General features: G+C 47.2%; 1 protein-coding gene across 1 annotated transcript in view; it reads right to left on the bottom strand.

The window, feature by feature from the left end:
* The window catches only part of CHST8 (carbohydrate sulfotransferase 8), a 152,302-nt gene that overhangs the window by 64,021 nt on the left and 60,559 nt on the right, over positions 1–27,722 (bottom strand). The window contains exon 2 of the mRNA XM_007539475.3: positions 12,001–12,216. Within this exon, the coding sequence (XP_007539537.1) occupies positions 12,001–12,130 (130 nt within the window). The 5' untranslated portion in view covers positions 12,131–12,216. The remainder of the gene's footprint in view (positions 1–12,000; positions 12,217–27,722) is intronic.

Raw genomic sequence — 27,722 nt, 5'->3', positions numbered from 1 at the left:
GCGAAGAGAGAGGGTGGAGGCAGCCCCAAAAGAGCTTTGCATGTGGGCAGAACCAGCTGTGGATCCCGACCCAGTCACTCCCTTGTAGGGCTTTGGGCAACTGAATGCAGCTCTAGAGGACAAGGATGCCTGCTCCTCAGGATGAAGGAGGAGAAAAGAAAGGCACCGAGGCAGGGTCAGGTGCCAGTAAACTATTAATATTTTTCTTTCATAATGATAAATATATTTTGGCTAGGGCTCGGTGCCAGCACTATGAGTTCACTGCACCCAGCAGACATTTTTCCTTTATTTCATTTTATTTTATTCAAGAGGACAGAGAGAAATTGATAGGGGAGTGGGAGAGAGAAAGACAGACACCTACAGACTTGCTTCACCACTCACGAAGCATCCCTGCTACAGGTGGGGAGCAGGGGCTTGAACCTGGATCCTTGTGTGTGTCCTTGAGTATAGTATTATGTGAGCTTAAGCAGGTGTGCCACCACCTAGCCCCCCATAATGATACTTTGTAAAAATTCATTTTTTATAGAGACAGAGAGAAACTAAGAGGGGAGAAGGGAGAGAGAAGGATAGAGACACCTGCAGCTTTGCGTCACTCCTTGAGCCACCTTGCAGGTGGCTTGAACTTGGGCTCTTGTGCATTGTAACATGTGTGCTCTACCAGGTACGCCATTGTCCAGCCTGCACAATGATGCCTAATTACACTGTCTCATTTGAAAAAAAAAAGTGTGAAGCTCCATGGTTTCCAAAGCTACTTTTGTCCATTAGTTTGTTAGATCCTATTTTTAGCTCTCTCTTTTTTTAAAATTTTCATTCTTTGAAAACATAAGTCTGCCTCTTATTGGATATGATTGTTCCAATTTTCCATTCGACTCTCCTTTTTAATTTCCCCGCCTCCCCCTAGGAACCTTTAGCATAACAATTCTGGGACCATTTTCTATTAATATCAATTTTCAGATTACAGCAATATGATGTCTGTTTCCTAATTTAATTAGGTGATTCCTGTTATTAGTTCTTACATGCTCATTATTTTTCATTTAGCATATTTTGGTGCACCAAAGGAAAGTGAGGCTCCAGCTGGAGACCCCCAGGGCACCTTCTGCAGAGTGGGAAGGGGAATACTCCTTCCACCTGCTGGAGGGGCAGGACTGCAGGGGGGCTGGAAAATGTGGGAGGAGCATCAGAGAAGCAGGTGCCAGGAGCTGTGAGGTCAAGGCTGCCACTCAGAATGGCCAGTCTCAGGTGAGAGGGGGAAGAGGGACAGATAAACTATTTTTTTAAGAGATGGGAGTCTCCAGAGGACACCTCTGAGGGTTAGGGACCTCCAGAGAGGTCAACAGTGACAGTCCTCCATAAAGCCTGGTACCCCAAGTCCATTGGACTGCTTACACTTAGGGGTTGCAAGTTCTAGCTCTGCCCTCCCCTTCCTAACACTCATTTGCTGATAGTCATATGGGAGGGGGGGGCATGTCGGCCCCATCCATCTGTAGTACCTCTGCACAACTCCAGGGGACACTCTTCTTCCCAAAGTCCAAGTTCATACCACCTGGAGCCAGCACAGAGCACAGTGTGAGTGGTGCCCTTGTAGCACAGTCCCTGCCACATCAAGTAGGGCACCCCCAGTCCCCTCCTATCTCCATCTCTTTGTACTGAGTTTGCTGGTCTATTTTTTCTCCCCCACCCCCCCTCAGCACCAGAAAGAACCCTGTTTGGGAGTTCACAAGGAAACATGGGGGCAGAAGTCAAGGCCCAGTATCAGAAGCCAAAGCCGTGGCTTGATAAGCCCTTTGCACCCTGGAGAGGTTGCTCCAGCAGAAGTGTCTTCTCTGGGGGGTGGGGAGTTTGACCCAGAAATGCACATTTTTTTTTTTGCTGTGACCACTGCAAGGTGAGGTGAGAGAGCGCGAGGGGGCCTCATGAGCCTCTGCTGGCATTTGGGAAGCGCCTATTTGAGCCAGTGGCAGGTGCATTGTTTAGAAACACTGGGTTTGGAGAGTCCCAGCCCTGCTGATTTTGCAATGATATATTGCCAGCTACTTAACAGGATGGATCACTGCAATTACATGTCACTTCTGATATTCACAGTCACAACAAGGATGTGTCAGCCTCAAAAGGTTTGCAGGAAATATATACGAGGTCCCGCAATGCCACTAGCAAACAGTTCCAGGGAAACAGACTTGAGAGGATGCCAATAAAACCCACCTGCCTGGGGAGCCTGGTCTCCATGGAAACAGGGAGGGCCGGCTCCCCTAGCTCAGCAGAGAGTGTGGGCCTAGAGGCCCCTGTTTCAACAGGGCTGCCCACAGGGAACACAGGAGACAGCCACCAAGCTTCTGCTTGCTATCACCCTCACATGGCTCAGCTGTGAAGTCTCAACAGGTCAGAAGTCCAAGGGGCTGGGCACACTTGGTTAAGCGCATATCTTACAATGCACAAGGATCTGGTTTCAAGCATCCAGTCTCCACCTGCAGAGGGGAAGCTTCACAAGCGGTGAAACAGTGCTGTAGGCAACTCTCTGTCTCTCTTCAGTATATAAATAAATAAGAAAAGCAATCCAAGGGGCTACACCTGGACAGAGATGGTCACGGTTGGCACAGGACAGACCCTCCAAGATTCCAGTGTGGTCCTCAGCACTGGGCCGACACAGCGGTGTGTCCTTGGCCACTGAGTGTGAGGGCCACACTTTCTCCTGCCAGCACAGCCCTGGCAGTCAGAGGCAGACCTAAGCAGGGGCCCTGGGATGGATTAGATCTTGGGCAGGGCAGGGTGATGGCTTTGCTGATTTTTTTTTTTTTTAGCTATGAGCTACCTGGGATGAGTTGCTGCTCTGCAGAGAGCCCAGGCTCCCAGTCTCATGCAAGGGCACTGCACTGCTTTGTGGGAGGTTAGTGCCTGTCAGTTCCTGATGGAGAAGGCAAACCAGTAACCCACAGCTCCCCTCCTCCAGGAAGCCTTTGTGATTCTTCCGGTCAGGCCCTGCCCCTGGGGATGTGAGAGAACTACATTGATCTATGATCTGTAAATGAAGACACGGATGAAGGGGTGGAGGTGGGGGTGAGCCTACGGCTTCTCTCTCTGGTCTCAAAGTGAGGGGTAGGGCAGCACCTGGGGGAGAAGTTCTAGAACACCTTTACATGCCCCACTGCACCTCAGATACTGCCAGTCCCAAACAGAATGTATGGTCTCCTCCTTCCTCCCAGAGGGTTCCTGTTTGGCATGCCCCAGAGAGTGGCACTCCCAAACTCCATCAGCTAGAGTCTGAATCCCCAGAATCTAGTCAGCTGCCCTCCTCAGCCTCCTACCCACATGGCACCCACTCTGCCCTTTGACCCTTCTGGCTCCCTTGGATTCACCCCCGCCCACCCCACCTACCCAAGCCTTGCCATCTCCCCCCTGGATCACCCTCCCAACACATACCCCCAAGCTGGTCTCCTTTCCTCTCCTGCCACAGCTCCACTATGGGCAGCATCCACAGTGGAGTCCTCAGGGTCTCTTGTGGGCCCTATTTTATTGCTACAGTCTGAATTTGTCAGGTACAGACAGAGATGAGAGAAGAGTGAGAGATACCACAGCACTGGAGCTTCTCCTGGGGCCGCCTACAGCCCTGCTTCTCCAGTTGCAAAGCTTTCCTCCTGAAGGTGGGGACTGGGGGCTTGAACCTGGGTCCTAGCACATTATAACATATGCACTCAACCAGGTGCACCACCACCCAGCCCCTCCTTCAACTTTTTATAGAGGGTGAGACAGAGATAGAAACAGAGAGACAGAGAAAAGATGCACCAACAGTACTGTTCCACTGCTCATGAAGCTTCCCTCTGCATGTGAGAATGACGTCCTTGATCTTTGTTAACATGTGGGCTCTACTAGATGCACCACCGCCCAGTCCCCTTCTCCCCCTGCACCCCCCCACAAACATAATGGACCTTTAAAAAAGTTTTTATAATGGACTTTCTTTTTCTTTTTTTGGTTATTGGATAGAGACAGAGAGAAATTGAGAGAGAAGGGGGAGATAGAGAGGAAGAGAGACAGAGACAACTGCAGACCTGCTTCACTGCCTGTGAAGCGACTTCCATGTAGGTGGGGAGCCGGGGGCTTGAACTGGGATCCTAAGCGGTCCTTGCGCTTTGTGCCACGTGCGCTTAACCCGCTGTGCTACCGCCCGACACCCTATGATGGACTTTCTAATGACCACTGACCCTTCAGGGTCCCCAGTTTTTCAACCCCCAGCCTCAACCCCCCAAACCTGTGGCAGAGGCTTCCTCATCATCAATGCTCCAAGGGTTTGCTCAGCTCCTGAATCTTCTGATGGAACTTACTCTGGTCTCTAATCCACTGGAGCTTCTTCTCTTACCACTTCCTTCCAAACCTGCAAGGCCTGACCCATGCTCCTCTCTCTACCCAGGCTCTTCCCCAGGGACAGGCAGGCTGGGAAGTTGCTGGGAAGGCAGCAGATGCAGTGGGCACAGCCAGCTGCCCAAGGACAAATCCTAGCTCTGCAATCTGGAGCTGTGAGGCTGTGGGTATGGCCCCTATCTCCTTACCAGGCTCCTCTGTCAAGTGATGTAACCGTGCTGAACTCCTGGGCTTCTGAATATTAAATCTATAGAAAATGCTTATATAACACCTAGCCCATAGAGAGGGCTTGCAAGTGTTGATCCATACCAGGGAGTATGCAAGACCTGGCTTGTGAAAAGGAACAGTCGAGGGCTGATGTGTACGTGCATGTGTGTGAATGATATGGAATGTGGCCAGTGACTTAGTGGTGTTAATTATATCCCTTTATCTTTTGGTGGTACCTGGGTATAGCCCATGCATGACTTCACTGTTCCAGGCAGCTGTGTCCTTAAAATAGTGGTAGAGAGAGAGAGAGAGAGAGAGACAGAGGTCAGGCAGTGGCACACCTAGTTAAACACACACATTATAGTGTGCAAGGACCCAGGTTCAAGCCCTTGGTCCCCACCGGCAGGAGGAAAGCTTCACAAATAGTGAAGCAGGGCTGCAGGTGTCTGTCTTTCCCTCTCTATCTCCCCATAGTCCTCTCAATTCCTCTCTATCTTTATCCAGTAATAAACAAATGTATTAAAAAGAGAGAGACAGAGACAGACATACAACAGCACCCAAAGTTTCTCCCAGTGACATAGCACCTCCCATGTGCTCCCCTGGGGTTTGAACCTGGGTCTCCCCATATGGCAAGGTGGGCATCCAAACTGATGAACTATCTCTCTGGTCTCACTACTATCCTTGGATGCTTGTGCACTCTGGAGAGAGCATCCTAGGGAAGACTACAGGCCTAGAAGTCATCAAGGGATGCCTTCTGGGGGCATCAGTATGGCTACCTTTCCCACTCATCACAACCCAGCAACAGTCCTAGTCCCCCACACTACCCACCACAATTATTATTTTTTTTTACTTTATTTTTTTAATATAAAAAATGCAATTTTGGAAACCCACCCAACCTTTTCCCCTAACATAATGCTTTTACCTCTTAAAAATAAAAATAAAGTACTAATTCTATATACATCACATGTACCATACAAAAATGTATCCAAAGTTTCTATTGCTACCAAAGTGTTCTAAATTAAAACAAGTTACAGAAAGCCCCTCATTGTAAACAAAAGGTTACAAGTTACAAAATCAAATAACACACAGCCAGAGTCATTTATAGAACCACCAACACATCCTGCTCCCAAAGCAAGTTGAATTTTATGTGCCTGTATAAAAATGCCTATCAATATACTTTTGCAAATTTATTTTTCATTATAAAGCAAATGGATACACTTTCTACAATAAATAATCTGCTGGGAGGCATGCCCGTGGGAAGCTGGGGTACCCACCACAATTCTGCCAAAGTGCAGCATGGTACTACCCACTTTTTTCTTTTTTAAGAAAACCCACTCTGGAAAGTCAAATACTAAAGCAAACAACCAAAACCCAAACAAACAAACTGCAATATGTCAGCAATGGAATCTCTATCACCATCAGGTCAAGCACTGGTATCTGTCTAGGAATAAGCAGATCAACCCACCATTCACTTTGGCCTCATGAGTCATTAACAACGACTCACCTTGACCTTTTATAATGCAGCCCACTTCAAAGAGAGATAAAACCAAAGAGGAATGATAAAAACCCAAACTGGGCATATAACCCAAATAAGTGCAAGGATGCAGACAAAGCCAGTGACTAACTCACACTGAATGAGAGGGAAAAGAGAGAGGGAGAGGGGGAGGGGGAGATGAACACTTTTTTTTTTTTGGTATACTTCCTAATAGAAGAACCTACAACCACATGTGAATTCTTGCCCCCAAATGAAAAGGAAAACAAAACAAAGACCACTAAATGAAATCTGATAAAGCTACTGTATTTACATAATTTATAGAGAATAAAAAGAACAAAAGGTTCAATATTAAACCACCAAATAGGCACAATCAGAAAAAAAAAAAAGAAAAAAAAAGAAAAAGAAAAACTAAACTCCAAACTCCAATTATGGGAAACTACAGGACTTATGACCCATTTTTCTCCAACAAGTAGCATGAGAAGATGAAAAATGAAGAGAATCTTACAGATTGAAAGTGACTGAAAAGATTTATTCAGAAGCCCAGAGGCAGCCCACCTATTTAAGTGTATGTTACCATGTACAAGAATCCAGGTTCATAAGCCATGAAGCAGCTTTGCAGGTGTCTATCTTTATCTCCCTCTCTCCCTCCCCTCCCCCCTCTCAATTTCTCTCTGTTCTAGCAAGTAAAATAGTAGAAAGAAGAAAAAGGAGGAGGAGGAGATGAAGAAGAAAGGAAGGAAGGAAGGAAGGAAGGAAGGAAGGAAGGAAGGAAGGAAGGAAGGAAGAAAGAGCCACCAGGAGTGATAGGTTCTTGTAATGACACTGAGCTCCAGCAATTAAAAAAGAAAGAAAGAAAGAAAGGCAGAAAGAAAGAAAAAAAGAAAAAAAATAGTCAACAGTTAAGATGTGGGCTTTATCTAGATAAAGCATACTGGAAATGAAGGGACTGGCGACAGTTGTGAGAAAGAAGAATTTGAACACTGACTTGGATCTTGAATGATATTAAAGAAATGCTGAAGTGAAAAAAAAAGAGTCATTTTATTATTAATATTTTTGTTGCTGGGGCTTCACTGCTCTGGAACAACTTTTTCAAATAAAAAGAGATAAAGACAGAGGGTGAGAGAGAAAGACACTTGAGCACTGAAGCCTCCCCCAGGGTGGTGGGGGCCAGGCTGACCCTGGGTCACACACGGGGCAAAACAGGCACCCTCTCGTGTGAGCTGTCTTGCCTGCCTGAGTTGTTCATCTTTTCAGCTGAGGAAAAAAAACATTGAAATATTTATGGCTGAATTGATATATCCGGTATATGCTTCAAAATCAGACAGAAGTAGGACAGCAGACGGGGTGGGGGTGTGGATGGGGCTGGCCTCATCGTGCTGGGAAAAACATGCGGGTGTCTACTACTATTCTAATCTACTACTCTGTGTTCTAAACTCTCCACGATCAAAAGTTTGGAAAGACAGTGAAATATTGGGCTGTCAGTAAAGTCACGATGTATCTGTCTATGTTTTCCTGTGCAACCCAATAGCTCCCTTGGAAAGGACATTCCTTTACCATAAGTGTGACCCAGGTTTGAGCCCAGACCCCATGGCACTGAAGGAAGCTTTGGTGCTATGGCTTCAACCTCTCACTCTTTCTCTCCCTCTCCCCTCACCTCCCCCCCCCACCAAAATTAAAAAAAATCCTAAAGAAAGATAGCTCATTAAAATACAGTTCGTCAAACTACACACATAGTGTGTGCCTTCTGGTGTACACACACACACACACACACACACACACACACACACACACACACACACGGCCTTCCAGTACCAGCACACTGGGATTTACTATTCTCCATTCTGATCTGATCTCATAATCTTCCTTTGAACATAGGCATCATCTCATCTCCCGGGTCTCAAAGCCAGTGACCTGGATCACTTAACCCACTCAGTATCCTAAGGCCTCAGGACCTGGCACAATGGAAACCAGAAAATAGCTTGAGAGGTGAATTCCCTGCTATGCAAGAAAAAAATTCAATCTTTGAAGGAAAGCAAGTGAAACGGTCATTGGTTCACATCCTGAAAGGTCTGATTTAAAACATATGGTTTAGGGAGGGGGAGACTGCATAATGGTCTTAGTTAAAGAGACTTTCATGTCTGAGGCTCCAAGGTCCTCTGTACCAATCCTTTGCACCACCAGAAGTCAGAGCTGAGCAGTGCTCTGGTAATGATGATGATGATGCCTGATTTACAAATGCTGGTAACCCCTTAAGATCCTGGTAAATGTGTGAGCCAAGAAAGGCTTGTGGACTGGTCCATGAGAAAAGTTCAGGTACTGGTAGCACCTGTTACCTGGATGGGAGAAATCAGAACCACATCCTCATTCCAAGAGGCATTAAGCAAAGGGAGTTTCTCACCTGCCTTCTCTCGATGGCTTCCAGATCTTTTGAGGTGACCCTCCCTCCCACCTTTGTCTGACTAACAGTAAGGGGCTGGGGTACTTGGATCTGAGCCAAGTTTCAGTTGCTGTGAACTCAGAGTGGCCCTCGTGAAGCCCCACCTCGCCAGTGGCTCCTCCTGCGTCTGCACTCATCACCATGGACAGAACTCCACGGGGGAAAAAAGGCTTGTCCCAGGCCACTGGGACCACCCACCCATGCAACTGGATCCATACACTTTGTAAGCACTGGTTTTCCACAGATAAATGTAATCAAGGTTTATATGCTCAGAGAAGCCAACAGGATGGGATTGTTTCACTTGAAAGATCAGAAGAAAATTGTAACTAATGTTGTGGAAAATTACTTTGATATTGCTTTCTTGGTACCGCATCACAATTAGGCTGCTGTGAGGAGTACAGGGAAAGAATAAATGAATAGTAACAAATCAACACAAACAGTCTGTGTCAGGAACACTTTGCTCCCGGATAGGAACGTAAGCATTACTTAAAGTTTTATGACTGTGTTGGATGTAATTTACCTCCTCTGACAAGGTGCCACGTGGTGAAGGCGGGCCCAGCCCCACTTCCGCAACAGCGCCCCCTGCCTGGGTTAGACAGCCGGTTTCCCAGGTGTCCCTCCACACCTCCACCAGCCCAGGCTCTTGCTGCTCCCAGTTGTCTTGAGGACTCCTTCCAGGCGGAATGGAAGACACCCCTAAGTGCATGCTCTGAAGTACCTGTGCAAGGCGGTGCTGGCCACGTGAGGTTGGGAAGTCACACTATCCACAGAAGACACCAGAAGTGCCACTCAGCGAGCTCACCTGGAGCTGTCAAGTTTTTAAATTTTTTCCTTTTATTGAGGGATTAATGTTTTACAGTCGACGTAAATACAATAGTTTTACACATGCATCACATAATACAACTCCCATTAGGTCCTCTGCCATCATGTTCCAGGACCTGAACCCTCCTCCTCACCCCACCCACCCACCCCAGAGTCTTTTACTTTGGTGCAATACACCAACTCCAGTCCAAGTTCTGCTTCATGTTTTCCCTTCTGATCTTGTTTTTCAACTTCTGCCTGTGAGATCATCCCATATTCATCCTTCTGTTTCTGATTTATCTCACTTAACACACCAAGGTTTTTTTTTTTTTTTTTATTTGTATTGGTGGGGGCTGCAGGGTTGTGATTCGCTCCTGTGTTATTCCGCCACTCCCAGCGACTCTTTCATGTCTCTTAAAAATTCTGAAGGTGCAAAAACCTGAGCTCAAGCTCCTGGCCCACACCTGTAGAGGGGAATCTTGCATGTGTTTCTTTTTCTCTACCTCTATCTCCCTTTCTCTTTCTCTCTTTTTAAAATTTCTTTTACTTTTATTTTATTGGCTAGAAACAGAAAGAAATTGGGAGGGAAAGATGAAGATAGAGAGGGAGATAGCGAGGAAGAGAAAAAGCGAGAGGAAAAAGGAGAGAGAGAGAGAGACTACCTGCAGCACTACTTTACCACACCACTGGTGAAGCTTCTCCACTGCAGGTGGGGACTGGGGGCTTGAACCAGCCTTCTTGTGCATAGTATTGTGTGCACTCAACCAGGTGTGCCACCACCCACCTGGTCCCCTCCCCTTTCCTCTCAATTTCTCTCTGACCTATCCAATAAATAAGTGAATATTAAAAAAAATTAAAATTGACTGGGAGTCAGGTGGTAGCGCAGCGGGTTAAGCGCACGTGGCACGAAACACAAGGACCGGCGTAAGGATCCCAGTTCGAGCCCCCGGCTCCCCACCTGCAGGGGAGTCGCTTCACAGGCGGTGAAGCAGGTCTGCAGGTGTCTCTCTTTCTCTCCCCGTCTCTGTCTTCCCCTCCTCTCTCCATGTCTCTCTGTCCTATCTAACAACGATGACATCAATAACAACAACAATAATTACAATAAAAAACAAGGGCAACAAAAGGTAAAACAAATAAATATAAAAAAAAAAAACAAAATAAAATTGAGAGCGACAGAGGACACAGGAAGAGAGACCGTAATAGAACCACTTCACCATTCATGAAGCATCCCCTAGTGCTGTGCATGGCGCTCCCATGTGGTGCAGGGGACTCCAACCCCGTCCTCCCTCATGGTTAAGCGTGTGCTCCAGTGGGTGAGCTGGCTCCTGGTCCCACTGGGTGCCCTTTACGAAGAGCTCACGTTAGCAGACAACACACAGCTCTGGGGACCAGGTGTCGGTCGGCCCTGCTGGCATTTCCCTCAGCCACTCTGAGCTCCCTTGAGGCCTTGCAGCCCCCATAGAGGAGCTGGCCTGCCATGCATCCTTGCTTCTGTGGGAGCTGGGAGGCAGTCAGGCTCACTTCTGACAGTCGCCACCTGTGCAGGCCAGGTGTGAGTCAGCACCAATGACTCACCTGCTATCTCCTGAGGGACCCTCCTCCCTCCCCCCAAGGCCGCCTCTCAGGTGCGGAAGAATGAGCTCATCAGCTTCTTCCCAACCTCCAACCAGGTGGCCTCTGGGAGCAGTTGCAAGGCCTAGGCCCTGGCTCTGGCCTCCTCCTCCTCCTTCTTCTGCCTTTGCACTTGATGCTTAGTGTGGGGGCAGAGCTATCCTGGTGTGTGAGCCAGCCAGGTTGAGGGGGCTGGAGGCTGCAGGTCACAGGGCCTATGGTCCCTCCCTGAGGACCAGGTGCTCAGTTCCTGTCTGCAGGCTGCAGGGAAGGCTGCTGCAAGGATCGGTCTCCCTCTCTCCCAGCCTCCCTTGTTCTTGTACTCTGTCATGGTGTCATGTACCTTCTCCTAACAGGGCCCCTGGCCCACAGCTGAGAGACACAGTTACTCAGACCTGACAAAGGTGTCTTCCTTGCCCTCCAAAGCAGAATGACCCTGGTCTTGGCCCTGCTGTAGGAACCTTGCCCAGACCCTCTCTCCACACTCCAGAACCTTCCTGCTTTCTCCTCGCTGCTGGCCCACTTGTCCCTAGCAGGTCAGGTGGGACCGTCCAGCAGGCCAAATGGGACATATGTAATGGTAGGCAGACATTGGGGTGCTTTTAGCACAAAGTCAGGGGGCACCCTGATCCTGCCAGAGGGATCCTCGGGGCTGAGCAGAGAGAGAGTACCACTTGAGAAGCATGGGTTCAAGGAGACATTCTTTAGGGCCACCAGAGGAAACAGAAGCCTCTTCTAATGTGAACTTCATCAAAGGCAACAACAAAGGCTGAGAGATAAGACATCTGGCCATTATTCCCAAGAGGGGTGCCCTGGACCAGAGGCAGGGTGTGTGTGTGTGTGTGTGTGTGTGTGTGTGTGTGTGTGTGTGTGTGGTGGTGGTGGTGGTGGGGAGAGGTCCTGATGTCAGAAACAGCATTCCCACACAGATGCTAATGACCACCAAGAGGAAGCCAGGGCCCTCCCCTGGCCTGTCAGGGTCTCAGCGCAGTCCCGCCCCAACCCCAGGACAAAGGCCCCCTACACACGAGTGCTGCCGGGGCCTTTTCCCCCGGGATGGGAACGCTGGGCAAGCGGGGAGAAGTGTGTGTGGGCTCACCTGGCGCCTGCTGGGGGGCAAGCTCCGTAGGGTCCTGCAGGCTGATGAAGAGGAGGAGGCCGGCGGCTCCGAACAGCAGGATGGACGAGAACATGCAGGTCAGCCGCATGGTTCTGGCTTGCAGGGTCATCCGGGGTGTGCTCCGGGGTCGCTTCTGAGGTGTGGGAGGTGTGTTCCTCCATCATGGTTCACACCGGGAGTCCATTGAGCCAGGGTCTGAGGGGTCAAGGGGAAGAAAGATGGTCTGTCGCCAAGGCACAGACAGGGTGTGGCCAAGTGTAGTCCTGGATCCCACACTTCAAAGCTCACTTAGAAGTGCTCCTCCTGCCCTTTCAAACCCAAGGAGGAGCACCACCTATGTAGCAGATACCAGCTCCACCTCCCCCCCCAAGATGTCCTGTATCCCCAGAAAAAATCTTAGCGACAGACACCCTCTAGGTTCTGCCAGGGGGAGCCTAGGGTGGAACCCCAAGAGTCAGTGACAGATACATCATCCAGTTTCTTTAAGTCTTGTCCTTTGCATGTGGCCTAGTGGACAGAGGCATCCTAGGTTTTTCTCCTCTATCCTGGCCCCATCTAAAGTTATTTCTTTACTATTTTTTAAGAGAGAGGCAGAGAGAAGGAGGTGGAGGATGAGGTGGAAGAGAAGGAGACGAAGAAGAGGAGGAAGAGGGGGTGGAAGAGGAGGAGGAAGAATAGACCACAGCACCAAAGCTTCCTTTTTTAAAAAAAAAATTTTTATTTATTTATTCCCTTTTATTGCCCTTTTTGTTTTATTATTGTTATTGATGCTGTCGCTGTTGGATAGGACAGAGAGACAATGGAGAGAGGAGGGGAAGACAGAGGGGGGAGAGAAAGATAGACACCTGCAGACCTGCTTCACCACCTGTGAAGCGATTCCCCTGCAGGTGGGGAGCCGGGGGTTCGAACTGGAATCCTCATGCTGGTCCTTGCGCTTTGCACCACCTGCGCTTAACCTGCTGCGCTACCGCCCAAATCTCCACCCCTTATTTTTTAAAATATTTTATTTATTTATGAGAAAGATAGGAGGACAGAGAAAGAACCAGACATTACTCTGGCACATGTGCTGCCGGGGATCGAACCAACTTCTTTTGTGTCCTTGTGTGTGGGCTTCACTGCCCTAGCCTGCCATGTTACCTATTCCTCTCCAGAAAGGAAGAAATCCCAAGCATCTCCAATACCAATCAGCAATTTCAAGAGAGAGAGGTTATAAGTCAAGATACAGGTAGCCCAAGGGATGGGGTGAGGTGTGGGTGCTGAAGAGGGAGACCCTTCCTACACAGGAACATGCCAGATGAGTTGAGGGCATCCGAGGACCTCTTCTTTGCCCTCATTTGTACCCACTCCTACTGGCTCAGACTCAAGGACATCATCTGGCACAGGGCAGCACCAAGGCCCACTGGACAGCTCCTGGGGTCCGCACACTGGGTGTGCTGCTGGGGTTCAAAGATACCTCCTTGTGCCTAAAATCTTCTTGGGCACAGAACTTTGTACAAAGAACTCTCCCCTGAGCTCACACCCAAATGCTGAGGGAGGGAGCCCCGGGATCTACCACACTGCCTCCAGCTTGCAGGGCATGAGGCAAAAGTGGTATTAAGTGAAGTCCCCCCCAATCTCCCTAGTCAGACAAAAATTTCCAAGGACTAGACTAGTTTTGGCAAAGCTCTGGGGCTGAGGGCTGTTCAACTGTGGGTTTGAGTTTCTCCCTTCCTCTATCTCTTAATTATTTTTTCATTCAGTTAACTTTAATTAACCTGCCCCAGGCCTGTGTGCATGGGGAGCATTGGCTCTCTGAGCAGGTGGTTCCCACGACTTCCCAGCCTTTCTGTTTGGGAAGCAGTGCTGAACTAGGCTCAGGTTTTTGTCTCTAGAGCTGATTCTAGGGTGTCAGGCTGGTCCCCCTGCTCAGAGGAATGCTTCTGCTTCCTGCCACCACCAGGCTGGCAGTGGGTGAAAATGGGCAGCTACATATTCCCAAAGGCTCAGACCCTTAAGATGCTCCCAGAGGGTTTTCCTGGATGGCCATGGCCTGCTCACAGTCCTGAGCAGCAGAGGAGGCAGCAATGTCCCAGTGAAGGACAAGGCCACTCAGAGCACCTGATACCCTCCAGATTCCCCAGTCCTTCCATCAGCGGTGACAGGCACTGCACGCAGAGCCCCTGGGACCAGCCAGGAGAGCTGTGAGTGGCTGACGGCAGAGCTAGAACTGTTTCTGCCATCTTTCTGCCCCTCACCCCCACCCTCCCCCCTCAGTCTCGGGATGCCTGGGCCATCATGGGCAGAGGGAATGACATCCCATATGCTGACGTGTCAGGGACAAGACTCAAAGACAGAAAGGGAGGCAACAAGGCCTTTCTGAAGCAGGGTTACACACACACACACACACACACACACACACACACACACACACACACACACACTGCTGACAGAGTTCTGGCAAGGCCCCAGCTTGAGAAATGCACCATGAAGCCCATATTCAGTTATGGTGCAGGAACACTGCTGCAGCCTCGCCAGTCTCCTAAGTCAGACATGAGGTCATGAGGCAGATCTAAACTTGGGGAGCCTCTGATGTCAGCACCCAGGAAGGCAATGAGGAAAGGAGGAAGGGGGGAGGTAAGAGAGAGCAAGTCTGTGGCTAACGCATACAGCTATCCAATAAAGGGGCACCCAATGCCAGCCCCAAAGACTCAATCTGATGAGGAAGGAGGACCCAGGATCACATGGGATCACGGCACCATTACTCGTACAGCAGTTGGTGCTGCAGAAGTGACTACAGGAAGAGCTGGCCAGACCCATTTTCTTCCTTACCTGTCCCAGTGTCACTGCTCAGCCAGCAATGGCATTCCCTGTCCAGCAGCCACAATCTGACTTCGCGTATTTCCAAATCTGTCCAAACCAAAGCTGTGCGATGAAGCCAAGCTCTGATACTGCCTGGGGGTCAGGTGAAGACCACACTCTTACTCCACATCTGGGAAGAGGAGCATCAGGCCCCAGAACCTGCACCATCATTGTGACTAGCTCAATATGTTATATATATATATATATATATATATATATATATATATATATATGACAACAGCCCCAGGAAAGCTGGCATTAGAAATTAGTGGGGTGTTCCCAGCACAAATCATTAAGCTACAGACTCTGGTCTTTCCCTCTGCCCACCTGCTCCTGAGTGTTTGCTCTCCCTGGAGACTGTCTGAGCCTCTAACCTGCTCTGTGCAAATCGGAATCAGAGGGTAGCATGGCCCCCTTGGGTAACCGCTTTGCAGTTAAACCAGATCTCCAATGGCCCAGAAGGGGCCTCGTCACATAATCTAAGGGAACCTCCCACCTTTAATGGGAGGAGACACAGGGGAGGTTACCAACAGACCTGGGGGGGGGTGGTGGTGGTTGTGCTCACTCGAGCTTTCATTGCTCCCCTGAGGGTCTTTGTCTTCAAGCTTATATGGTTTTCAAGGCCACAGGGAGATAGTGGTTCAAGGCTGTGTATCTCCCTCTCCTGGGAGCTGCATCGCTGCTTGTGGATGGGGATGCTGCGATCTATCTGTCTCAAGTCAGGGTCAGGCTGCTGGGACCTCACGGACACATTCACTGGTCTCTGCTCCTTCACCTACCCCCCCCCCCACCACCACACATACCCTGGGGACTACTGAGTCTTCACCATGTCCTATGTCACACTCTGCCCTGATGACATCCTGCATCCCTTCCAAGGCCAACAGATCATACAAACATTCAAATGATTGGAGGGTGGGGTTTGAGAGAGGGAGAAAATCAAGACAAATTAACAGCCCACTGAGTTTCCAAAAGGTCCTGCCTGTCTTGCAATTCTTAGTCCTCCCAGTGGCTTCTCTCCCTGGAATGGCGTCACCAATTCTTACTGTAAGGGGGGGGGGGCAATTAATCTTGCAAACACCTGCCGGGACACAGGACAGGGCCAAAGATTCCTCCCATTTCCTCATTTATCTGATTTTCAAATCGTTTCTTTGAAAAATCCACTTTAGGGCACAAACAAGGGCTTGGGAATGCAGCCAAAACACACGCACCTCCAGTGGCGATGCGCCGGCAGGCAGACGGACAGACAGATGGATGGCTCCAAGGACACGCCAGGCTGTGGCTTCTCCAAGGTCTAGATGCTCCCTCCCAATCACCTAGTGGACCTTTTCTGGCTGTGAAGACCTGCCCCCCACACTCCACTGGAAGCAGTAAGAGGCATCCGGCCACGTGCCCAAGGGGCACCCATTGGGTGTGCAAACCCCGGACCCTGGAAAGTTCTCTGTCCAGTCAATCTCCTCCTCGCACGGGCAGGAGTGAACAATGACGTCCCTCCCAGTGGCTGAGGGCTCTAGGAGAAGCTGCTCATCGGGAGAGAGGCTGCTATGGCAACTTGAGGAGAATGGAGCCAGGCACTGCCGTCACCTTGAATCCGGCACCGAGCATTCTGCGGTGGTGGCAGATGGGGGGGCTCATCTCACCTCCCCTCCCTTCTGCCCCCGCCCAGACCGGCACACTGGGACTGACCTCCCGGCTCTCTTCCTCAGCCTCCTGGACTCACTAACTCATTTGCTCCTTGCCGAAACAGAGCACACAGCCCAGTCCCCTGAGAACACTACCTCCATCTGTTTTGTCAGACAGTTCGTGTGTGTGTGTGTGTGTGTGTGTGTGTGTGTGTGTGTGTGTGTATGTGTGTGTGTGTGTCCTGCTTACTTCTGAGATGGAGCTCTTCTTGATTCCAGCTCATTAAAATCCTGCAGCTAATTAAAACCGTTCTAATGGCAGCCGCGGTAGCAGCAGCAAAAACTCTGGGACTAGTCCCTCCAGTTTTTATGCGTAGGCATAAAGTTGCAGTGCTCTACTAGGATGACGAATGGCTGGCTGCTAGTGCTCATACTTGGAGGCAGGGCTGCAGGCTCCCAATCACTCCTGCCAGACCGCTGACGCTGAGAGCGCTGACCAGGGTGCTGAAATGCCCAAGGCCCAGCTTGGGCCCACCCTGGCCTACAGGGTTGCAATTTACTCCTGAAGGAGGTACCCACTCACAATCCACTCCCCTCTTACTCAACAGGGATCTCCTTCAAGGGGACAAAAGGAGTCCTAAAGGCAGACGCTGAGGCATTAATCAGGTTCAAACAGCCCAGGGCAGATTCCCACAGCCCCACTAGGAACACAACTCAGTTCTCACCATTGCTTATACAAAGAGACTGGGAGGAAGACTGAATACACACAAATACAGCTTAGGGGAGCCTGAAAGCATGGTAAGGCAGTGCAGATCCCAAAGTCCTTGACTGCCATTAGAGTTAGGGCCACGCCAATTGTTACCATCTCCACTGAGGACTACCTCCATCTTTGGGGCATTTTATTTCAACAGGACAGGGAGAGGGTAGGGGGGTAGTAATTTTGCAAGTCGAGACATGGAATCCCTCCCTGTGCTCACTCTGGCAGTCTTAAATGCAGACTCAGCACTCCCCACCCCCATCTCATGAAAGGTATTTCTCAACCACAGCCCTCCTACCTCTGTGTGAAGTAAGCTCACACACCTGGCTCGGGCTCTCAGAGTACTGTGTGGGTACTGTGTGTGTGTGTGTGTGTGTGTGGGTGGGTGGGGTCCTTGCATCTTTGTATTCCCGGCACTTAGCATGGTGCCTGGCACAGGGCGGGAAGGAGGATCAATAACCTCGACTGCATCTTGAATGAGCGAGAGTTAATAGATGGAAGTATTGGGGCCATCTGGGGAGAGGCACTCCATGGACCTGGAATTTTAAAAAGGTCATTTCTGTTTCAGGGAGCTGTGAGTTTGTTTTGATCAGATCTGGGTTAGAATCAGGTCCAAAGAGAGGAAGGAGTGAGGAAGTGATCTCCACCAGGGAGTCTGATGGCACCAGGCAGCTCCTGATTATCCAAGACACACTAGCCACCAGGAAGCCACTATGGTAATCTGTATGCTGGTAGGACAGACTTCAAAGCATAGGGCTTGAAGACAGATAGCACTTCTAGAAGGGAGTGCTCTATTTCTGCATGTACACGTCTATTAGCGCAAATAATTAACAAGTACAGAAATCATTTAGATGTCATAAAATGGATTGTCCCATGATCTTTAAAGTACAATATGATACAATAAAACTCCCAAAGTTAGTTCAGATGTGCTGATCGACAATCAATGAAAGAAAGAAAAAAAAATCAATGAAAGGCAGGAGAGTGATTCTTAATCCTCTTTTCATCAGAAGGTAGAAAGAGGAGTATTGGTTTGTGGACTTAAGGAAGTGTTCCTGGAAATTCTGAGTAGTACGTAGAAACAGGATCCTCTACATCCTGATGCTCTGCTAGCTGGAGGCTTAGAGTCATTATATATGATTAGTTACTTTGTGTTTGTTTTTTATACTTTGTGATCATTTACATTCAGAGACTCATGAAAAACTGCACTAAAGAGCTGGCAATGGGGCTGGGTGATGGCATCCTTGTGAGCATGCATGTAAAAAAGGAGAAAAAAGATCAAGGGTCACAAGTGGAGAAATGGCTCAACCAGTAGAGCACAGGGCTTGTATGCCTGGGGTACCTGGCATCTCCAGCACCACATGTACTAAAGTGATGCTCTAGTTTCTCTTCCCTATTCTATTTCCTGTGAAACTATCTCTCATATGTACTCGATAAAGTAGACCTTTATATTAAAAAAAAATCAATGATCAATGAAGGGCCCAGGTGATTCAGCAGTAGAATGTCAGCCTTGCATGCTTGAGGCTCTGGGATGGACACTGGGCACATCAGATCTACAAAGACAAAGCAAGCAAAAATCCACTGATGGTGTAGCAGTGCTTTTCTGTAATCTAGTTTCTCCTTAAAAAAAAAGTCAATAAAAACAACACATGTGATAACATGCATGAACCTTGAGGAATCATGCTAAGTGAAATAAGTCAGTCACTAAAAGGCACATACATATGACTCCACTTACATGAAGTATCTGGAGTAGTCAAACTCAGAGACAAAACAGAATAATGGTGACAAAGGGATGTGGGAGAGGGAGGGATGGGAAATTATTTCCTTGTTTATTTATTTATTTATTGCCACCAGGGTTATCACTGGGGCTCAGTGCCTGCACAATGAAGTTATCACTCCCACCAGCAACTTTTCCCTCCCTCCCTCCCTCTCTCCCTCCCCTTCTCTTCCTTACTTTTTCCTTATTTCTCTTCTATTAGATAAGGTGGAGAGAAATTGAGAAAAGAGAGACAGAGAAGGAGAGAAAAAGAGACACCTGCAGCACTATTTCACTGCTTGTGAAGCTTCATCTCGTGCAGATGGGGATTGGGGGTTGAAGAGAAGGTTCCTGCACATAGTAATGTGTGCAGCCAGCTGAGTGTGCCACTCACTGCCTGGCCCTGGGAAATATTATTTAATGGGTATAGAGTTTCAGTTTGGGAAAATGAAAAGGTTCTGAAGATGAATGGTAACACTGTTAGGATGGATTGCTAAATCGGTAAATTTTATATTATGTCTATCTTACCATAGTGCCCAATTACTGGCTGCATTTTTAAAAAGTTGATTTAAGGTTGAAAGGAGCATAAATCACTCTCTGTTAGGTTCACTGATCTCCCAGGTGCCTGGGTTTGGGTCTAGGAGCCACAAGAACTAGAATAGTCAAGTACCTCCCTTAAGGAAAACTCTGCCCTTGTTTAGAAGGTACAAAAAAAAAAAAAAAAAAAAAAAAAAAAACCTCTGGGTGCAAGTGTCACATTCTCAGTTTCTTTCTGCCCTAAAAAGTCATGCACCCTGTGAGACTTACCAGTTTGAAGCAAGCCCCATTTGGAGCCACTGCCTACCTAGGTGATAGGTGCTCTGATTGTTATGATAAACTGTTCAGCTGGGACAGTGTTTGGTTAATGACAGAAATCATTTCGGACAGGTATTAAAACAAGGCTAATATTGGGGGGATCCCACTGTATCTACAATCACTTGTTATTAAAAAAAAATCTGTCATGGATGGGGGCTGGGAGATGGTTCAGAGGGTAGAGTCTATGCCTTATCATGTCTGAAGTCCTGGGCTAGATTTCCAGCACCACATGGAAGCATCGTGAAAACCACCAAAGGGAACTAACTCTAAGGATGGTGGAGCAGTGCTTTGATGCCTCTCCTCTGCCTGTCTCTCCCTCTCTCTTCCTAGCTTCTCTTACTGAGGATAAATGTTCAATAGTATCATGTGTGCGTGAGGCCCTGGATTCATTTCCTGGCATCAGAGAGAAAAGAAAAAAAAAGCATAAAGGGAGCCAGGCGACAGCACATTCGGTTAAGTGCATGTAGGACTATATGCAAGGAACCAGGTTCAAACCCCCACACCCCACCTGCAGTAGGGACACTTCACAAGCGGTGAAGCAGGTCTGCAGGTGTCTTTCTCTCTCCTCCTCCACTCCCAACTTATCTCTGTCCTATGCAATAAAATGGAAAAAATGACTGCCAGGAGCAGTGTATTCGTAATGCCAGCACCAGGAGGAAAGAAAAAAAAAGGGAAATAAAACTTAAAACTACCAATCACAAATAAAGAAAAAATATAAAAATAATAACTCATTTTATTTTGATTTCTTTATTTGTGATTAATAAGACTACAAGATTATAAGTTTTTTCCTTTTCTAATTTGGCTTTTATTTAAAATGTACACTCTAATAATAAATATATCTAAGCTGAAGAATGTAGGCACACATGGAAAAATATAAATATAAATGCACTTTAATGTTTTTTAAATCTTCTAAATTTTTAAAAAAATTCCATTTATTCATTTATTATTGGATAGAGACAGAGAGAGATTGAGAAAGGAGGGAGACATACATAGGGAGAGAGACAGAGAGACACCTGCAGCCCTGCTTTACCACTCATGAAGCTTTCCCCCTGTAGGTGAGGACCAGGGGCTTGAACCTGGGTGCTCGAGCACTATAATGTGAGCGCTTAACCAGGTGTGCCAACGCATAGCCCAAATGCACTTTAATGTTTAAAATAACATTTCCATTGATATTAAGACAAAGTTATAAGATTACAGTGTATAGTTCTATACCATACCCACCACGAAATTGCTGTATCTCATTTTTAAAAACATTGAAGGGGAAATGGGAAGGCTTCTTGTGGTAACAAAAATATCCTCTGTAGGAGCTGGGTGATGGCACACCTGGTTGAATGCAGATGTTACAATGTGTAAGGACCCAAGTTCAAGTCCCCAGTCCCCACCTACAGGAGAAAGCTTCACAAGTGGTGAAGCAGTGCTGCAGATGTCTGTCTATCTCTCTTTCTCTCTATCCCACCCTTCCCTCTCGATTTCTGGCTGTCTCTATCCAATAAATAAAAATAAAGATTAAAAAAAAGAAGAAGAAGAAGAAGAAATATCCTCTGTTGTCTAGGGTCATACCACCCTGAACATGCCTGATCTTGTCTGATCTCAGAAGCTAAGCAGGGTCGGGCCTGTTTAGTACTTGGATGGGAGAAATATCCTCTGTCTTAACTATATTGAAGTCAATATCCTCATTGAGCTATTAAAGCACTAGAGTTTCACATGATGTTACAATTGGAGGGAATTTGATAGAGGATACATTTCTCCATTATTTCTAACAGCTATGTGCGATTCTATAATCATCTCAAAATAACACATTTAATTTAAAAAAGTCAAGGACTTCAAAATAAAGGTTACTGGCCCTGTATAGCAAAATCAAATTCTAATGTTGTGCAAATAAATAATAGATAGCCATCTTCATGAATCAGCACCATCCTCTGTTGTAGAAGGAACATTTTAAAATTAAGGGACTATGCCTTTAACAGGAAAATTTGATGTGCTAGCAACTACTGGTTGATCTCTGTGCATTTTTCAATTGCAAATTGCACTTTAAAAATGCAAACAATTATTAATATTGATTTGGACTAAAACAATATTGAATTTCAATATATTTCCAGCTCTTTTATGAATTACCCTGTGGATATGGGGTGATTATGATAAAAGAGTATTTGCATGCTCAATTTCTTTTCAGTGAGGAACCTTGGAGAGAGCTGATGTGATCCGTAGATAATGAACTTCACAGGGACAAAATAGGCTCCTGAGTCCTCACTCGGGCTCCTAAACTTAACAGCTAGCAGACTTTCAGAGTCACTTTCTTCTCTGGACTTTATTTCAGCCAATACATAACAAAGCTGGTGAACAACAACCCAAAGCCCAGAGTGGGATACAGTATAACAGTCTTTAAGGGAAGAAAAGGAAAAGGCGCAGACATTTATCATGCTTTGTTAATGTTCCAGGCACCATGCTAGATAGTATATAAATATCCCATTTAGCTTCTGCACAGTAGACTCTCCAAGTAAAAAAGTCATTATCCCAATTTGTCACACATGTGGAAAAGGAGATTGCTGAGATAAGAGTTTGGGGTGCAAGACAGTTGAGAAAGATCAACTCCCGGGCAGGGAAAAAAAAAAGAGTTTGAAACTGGAATGTGAAGAAGTCAAACTAAGGCTCGTCAACATCCTCCAGCCTAGATGGGGGCTGGGGATGGGTGGGCTATGGGGGGAGGTGAAAGCTGTCAGGGCATCTTACTTTATTTGATTGGGACACAGAGAAATTGAGAAGGGAGGAGAGGATAAAGAGGCAGAGAGAAAGAGACACCTGCATACCAGCTTTGCCATTTGCAAAGTTTCCCCCTTGTAGGTGGGGACCAGGGCTTACTTGACTCAGTAGCTGGATGTGTGTTTTCCAGAGAAGTATATGACCTGGAATCAGGATGCTGCTGACCACACATCCTGTGACAGGTCAGTGGCTCTTTCCTGAGAGATCAGGGCAGGCCCCCTTTAAGTCCACCATTGTTTTACAGATGATAGAACTAAGACCCAGAAAGAGACACTGGGTGGTGGCATGCCCAGTTGAGCACACACATTACCAAGTGCAAGGAACCAGTTCAAGCTCCCAGTCCCCGTGTGTGTGTGTGTGTGTGTGTGTGTGTGTGTGTGTGTGTGTGTGTGTGTAGGCAGAGGATTTTCTTGAGTGGTGAAGCAGGGCTACATATGTGTGTCCCTCTCTCTTTCTTCCCTCTTAATTTTTCTCCACTCTATCAAATCAAAAAGGTAAACCTAAAGAAAAAAATTCAGTAAGGTTATGATTAGACAATATGCCATCTTAGATGTATCAGCCTCAGATCCTGCCTCCACACACCCTTCCCCTACTTCTCCCAAACAAAATCACAGATCTGACTATCCTGACCTCCAGTTACTGAGACACAAAGGTTCAGAAGTCTCCAGAGGACCATGTGGAAAATCTGACTGTATAAGCAGACACCCTCACTTCACCTCTACTGACAAGCTCTGCCACGTGCATGCATGCATGTGCATACGCTCTCATACTTACTTCTTGGCAATTATCTCATTGCTAATGGAAGGAGGGAACGGGGATTATTTGGGTTAAGAGTTCCCTTGACAGTTCAGCCTAGGGAGGCTCTCCTTCACCACCCCCAGCAGAGCTGTTAGATCTTGCCAAGAGCAGCAGACAATGTATGGTGTTGAAGGCCTCCTTTTACTTTTAGAAAAACACTGAGCTATTCACATTTTTCCAGCTGCTCTGACATCCGCAGCCACAGCAGGGAAAATTACAGGGAGGGAAAGACTGCATATTTACTTCTCAAAATTGAAAGTTGGGGTATAATATGGACAGAAAAGAGTGTGTGAGTAAACCTGGAATGCCCTGGCCCCTGGCAGGGTGCAACTGTTTCTAAGCTGTAAACAACAATCCACAGACTCCAAAAAAGAGAAAGAATGGCAAAGAGCTCTGGCTTCCTTCCAGGGAATCCCTCTCCCTGTGGCTGGCACAAGGAAGCCCCAGAGGACTTGCCTTTGTTTCCTGAGCTGCCAATAATGCCTGGCACAGAGTAGGTACCCAGGCAATGTGTGATGAGCAAAGAAGAGGGGAAGCAAATGCTGGTACACTAAATCCAGTTGGCTTTTGGAGTTTGAGATCATGTGGAATTCGGCAGGAATGCCCTGTCCTATCTGTCCAAGGGGAGCAGGCTAGCTCCAAGGCAACCCATCATGTTCTATTTTAATATATATATTTTATATATATAAAATATTTTTAGGGATTGAGACAGAGAAATTGAGAAGGAGGAGGGAGAGAGGGAGAGAAAAAGACAGGCATCTGCAGCACTGTTTTCACTTCTTGTGAAGTTTCTCCCCCTGCAGGTGAGGATTGGGGTCTTGAACCAGGTTTTTTTGTGCATGGTAACATGTGTGCTCTACCAGGTGTGCCACCATCCATCTAACCATATTCTTGAACCCCACTGGTCCAGCATGATTTTTCCTGGGGCTCCTCTCAGTATCTGCCTTCCAATCTGAAGGTTCAAAGATCTAAGTCTGTTGGCCTAAGCCTGGTATCCTGTGGGATAGCAGATCCCTCTCTGGCAGCAGATGGGGTCAGGGATATGAGTGCTATGGAAATTTTAATCAGTGATGATGCGTAAGTGATGATGCTGGCTTCCCTCAGGGATCTCTGACTCATATCTCCTTCCTGCTGACGTCCTGTGTTCCAGGTCTCCTCCACTCCACTGACATCCCATCTCCACAGGGTGATGGAAAGCCAGAAACCTGGACCCACTCTAACCCTTTCTCCCTTCCTGCCCCAACATCCAACTGTAGACTTGGCCTCCTGAGCCTGTGTCATATCTACATCGTCCCTTTCAGTGCTGCTGGTTCAGCACTGGCTGTATGGACAGCTCCTGCATCCACTGTGAATCCCTGTAGTACATTTGCTCCCACAGGAAGGTCAAAAATGACTGACGAACCCCAGTTACCTCATGGACAAAGTTTAGCTGTCTTGACATGTCCCACAAGATCCATGGGGACCCATTCTCTGCTGATCTCCCATCCCAGTCTCATCTCTCAACATGCTTTGCCAGCAGACTCCCCCAAGCCCTCACCCACAAAAGCGTGTATCACTATTGTTTCTGGTCTTTCCTTCAATAGGTAACAGTGACAGGTTAGTGCAAGGTACTTTTTCCAAATATCTGTTGCTCAGCATTAAATTTTCTTTTCTTTTTTTTTTTAAATATTTGTTTATTTATTTATTCCCTTGTTTTATTGTTGTAGTTATTATTGTTGTCTGTCTTTGTTGTTGGATAGGACAGAGAGAAATAGAGAGAGGAGGGGAAGACAGAGAGGGGGAGAGAAAGACAAACACCTGCAGACCTGCTTCACCACTTGTGAAGTGACTCCCCTGCTGGTGGGGAGCCGGGGGCTCGAACTGGGATCCTTACACCGGTCCTTGTGCTTTGCGCCACATGCATGTAACCAGCTGTGCTACCACCCCACTCTCAAATTAAATTTTCTCACTAGGAGGCTCTGGACACCAATTTTATAACTGAACTCCAAGTTTTCCAACAAGTAAGTAGGTCTCTGATAAGAGTGACACTTCAGGGCTATTTGTGAAGATCCTATCATCCTGTTTTGATAGGATGGTGTCCAGGGCTAGAGGGAAGAAGTTCAAGGTCCATAGAAGTGACTACTAGGGCCCAGTTCTCTCTCTGCAGCGCACAAGCTTTTTTATGGTTGGCTTTCCCTGTTCTCCAAATGACTGCTGAGTTCTGTGCTCATCTTGAAGAGCACACAATGGAATCTACTTTTTCTCTCCCTGAGTCTGTATTTATTTATTTTTTATTATCTTTATTTATTGGATAGAGACAGCTAGAAATCAAGAGGGTGATAAAGAGGGAGAGAGACAGAAAGACACCTGCAGCACTACTTCACCACTTGCAAAGCTTTCCTCCTGCAGGTGGGGACCGGGGGCTTGAACCTGGGTCCTTGCACATTGTAACATGTGCGCTCAACCAGGTGCGCCACCACCTGCCCCTGTATTTATTTTTGTTTGTGTGTTTGTTGTTTTCTTTTTCCTGTGAACCCAAGTCCCAGATGTTCTCATTTCTCAGCTTCAAGGGCATAATAAGAAAAGGAGTCTGTGATCCCTGGACAGGGCACTCACTGGCATATCTGCCAGGCTGGAGATAAGAGTGCAGGCTGCACCCAGATGACTGGGAGTATCTGACAGCAGACTGCATCTTCACAGGCCCTATGCTCTGCCTTTGAGCCACATGCTGAGCAAGGGTCACTGTGAACCCTGGCTTCCTACATGCTGAAGAGAGGGAGACATATTTTTATGTATGGAGGTGCAGAGAACATTAGATTAAGTCTCAGCTGTGCAAAGGAATAATCTGATATTTATACATATTGCAAGGTGACGGAAATACACACTTTGACAATGAGGCCCAGAGTGCCCAATTGTTGGTCTTCAGTGCACACTTGCTTCAAGTAGCCTGTTGGTTCTAGCAGCTGTATGCTACTTTTCTAATGAAATGTGTTTCTAAAATGGCACATCCAGCAGTCTTCAGTAGTAGATCCAGACTTTCAGATCTTCCAATTAAGAAACCTAGGCTTTTAATGTACAATTTCCCCATTCTCAAAAATGGGCAAGAAACATACAATTTAAAAACCTACTTGAGTGGCTGGGCAGTGGTGCACCTGGTAGAGTATACACAGTTAACATGGACAAGGAACCCAATTCAAGCCCCGGTCCACACGTGTGTGTGTGTGTGTGTGTGTGTGTGTGTGTGTGTGTGTGTGTGTGTGTGTATGAGAGAGAGAGGAAGAGAATGAGAGTACTTTATGAGTAATGGAGCAATGATGTAGGTATATCTCCTCTCTCTCTCTCTCTTCTCCACTCTCTTATCCTCTATCAAAGAAAAAAAGTGGTGGTGGGAGGCCCAGGTGGTGGTGCACCTGGTTGAGGGTATGTTACAGTGCTCAAGGATCCGGATTTGAGCTCCTGGTCCCCATCTGCAAGGGGAAAGCTTTGTGAGTGATGAAGCAGAGCTGCAGGTGTCTCTTTCCCTTCCCTCTCAATTTCTGGCTGACTTTATCTAGTAAATAAATAAAGATAAAAAAATTTAAAAGGGGGGGTGGGAAAGTCTGTTGGGAATGGTGGAGTTGTACAGGCAGATACCAAGTCTCAACAACAACTCTGGTAGAGATAAAACATTTTACCCTATGAAATAATACTATGTAGAGATCCAAAAGGCTGAAAAACATATGGGAAAATGCTCCAAGTCTCTGACTGTCAGAGAAATGCAAATAAAGGCAACAATGAGATACCACTTCACTCCTGTGAGAATGTCAGACATCAGAAAAGGTAACAGCAGCAAATGCTGGAGAGGGTGTGGGGTCAAAGGAACCCTCCTACACTGCTGGTGGGAATGTCAATTGGTCCAACCTCTGTGGAGAATAGTCTGGAGAACTCTCAGAAGGCTAGAAATGGACCTACCCTATGATCCTGCAATTCCTCTCCTGGGGATATATCCTAAGGAACTCAACACACCCATCCAAAAAGATCTGTGTACACATATGTTCTTGGCAGCACAATTTGTAATAGCCAAAACCTGGAAGCAACCCAGGTGTCCAACAACAGATGAGTGGCTGAGCAAGTTGTGTTCTATACATACAATGGAATACTACTCAGCTATAAAAATGGTGACTTCACCGTTTTCAGCTGATCTTGGATGGACCTTGAAAAATTCATGTTAAGTGAAATAAGTCAGAAACAGAAGGATGAATATGGGATGATCTCACTCTCAGGCAGAAGTTGAAAAATAACATCAGAAGTGAAAACACAAGTAGAACCTGAACTGGAATTGGAGTATTGCACCAAAGTAAAA

The sequence above is a fragment of the Erinaceus europaeus genome, chromosome 2 (genome assembly GCF_950295315.1).
Source record: "Erinaceus europaeus chromosome 2, mEriEur2.1, whole genome shotgun sequence".
NCBI lineage: Eukaryota > Metazoa > Chordata > Mammalia > Eulipotyphla > Erinaceidae > Erinaceus > Erinaceus europaeus.
Note: the sequence above shows the minus strand (reverse complement) of the source record. Positions and strands in the feature narration are given on the sequence as shown.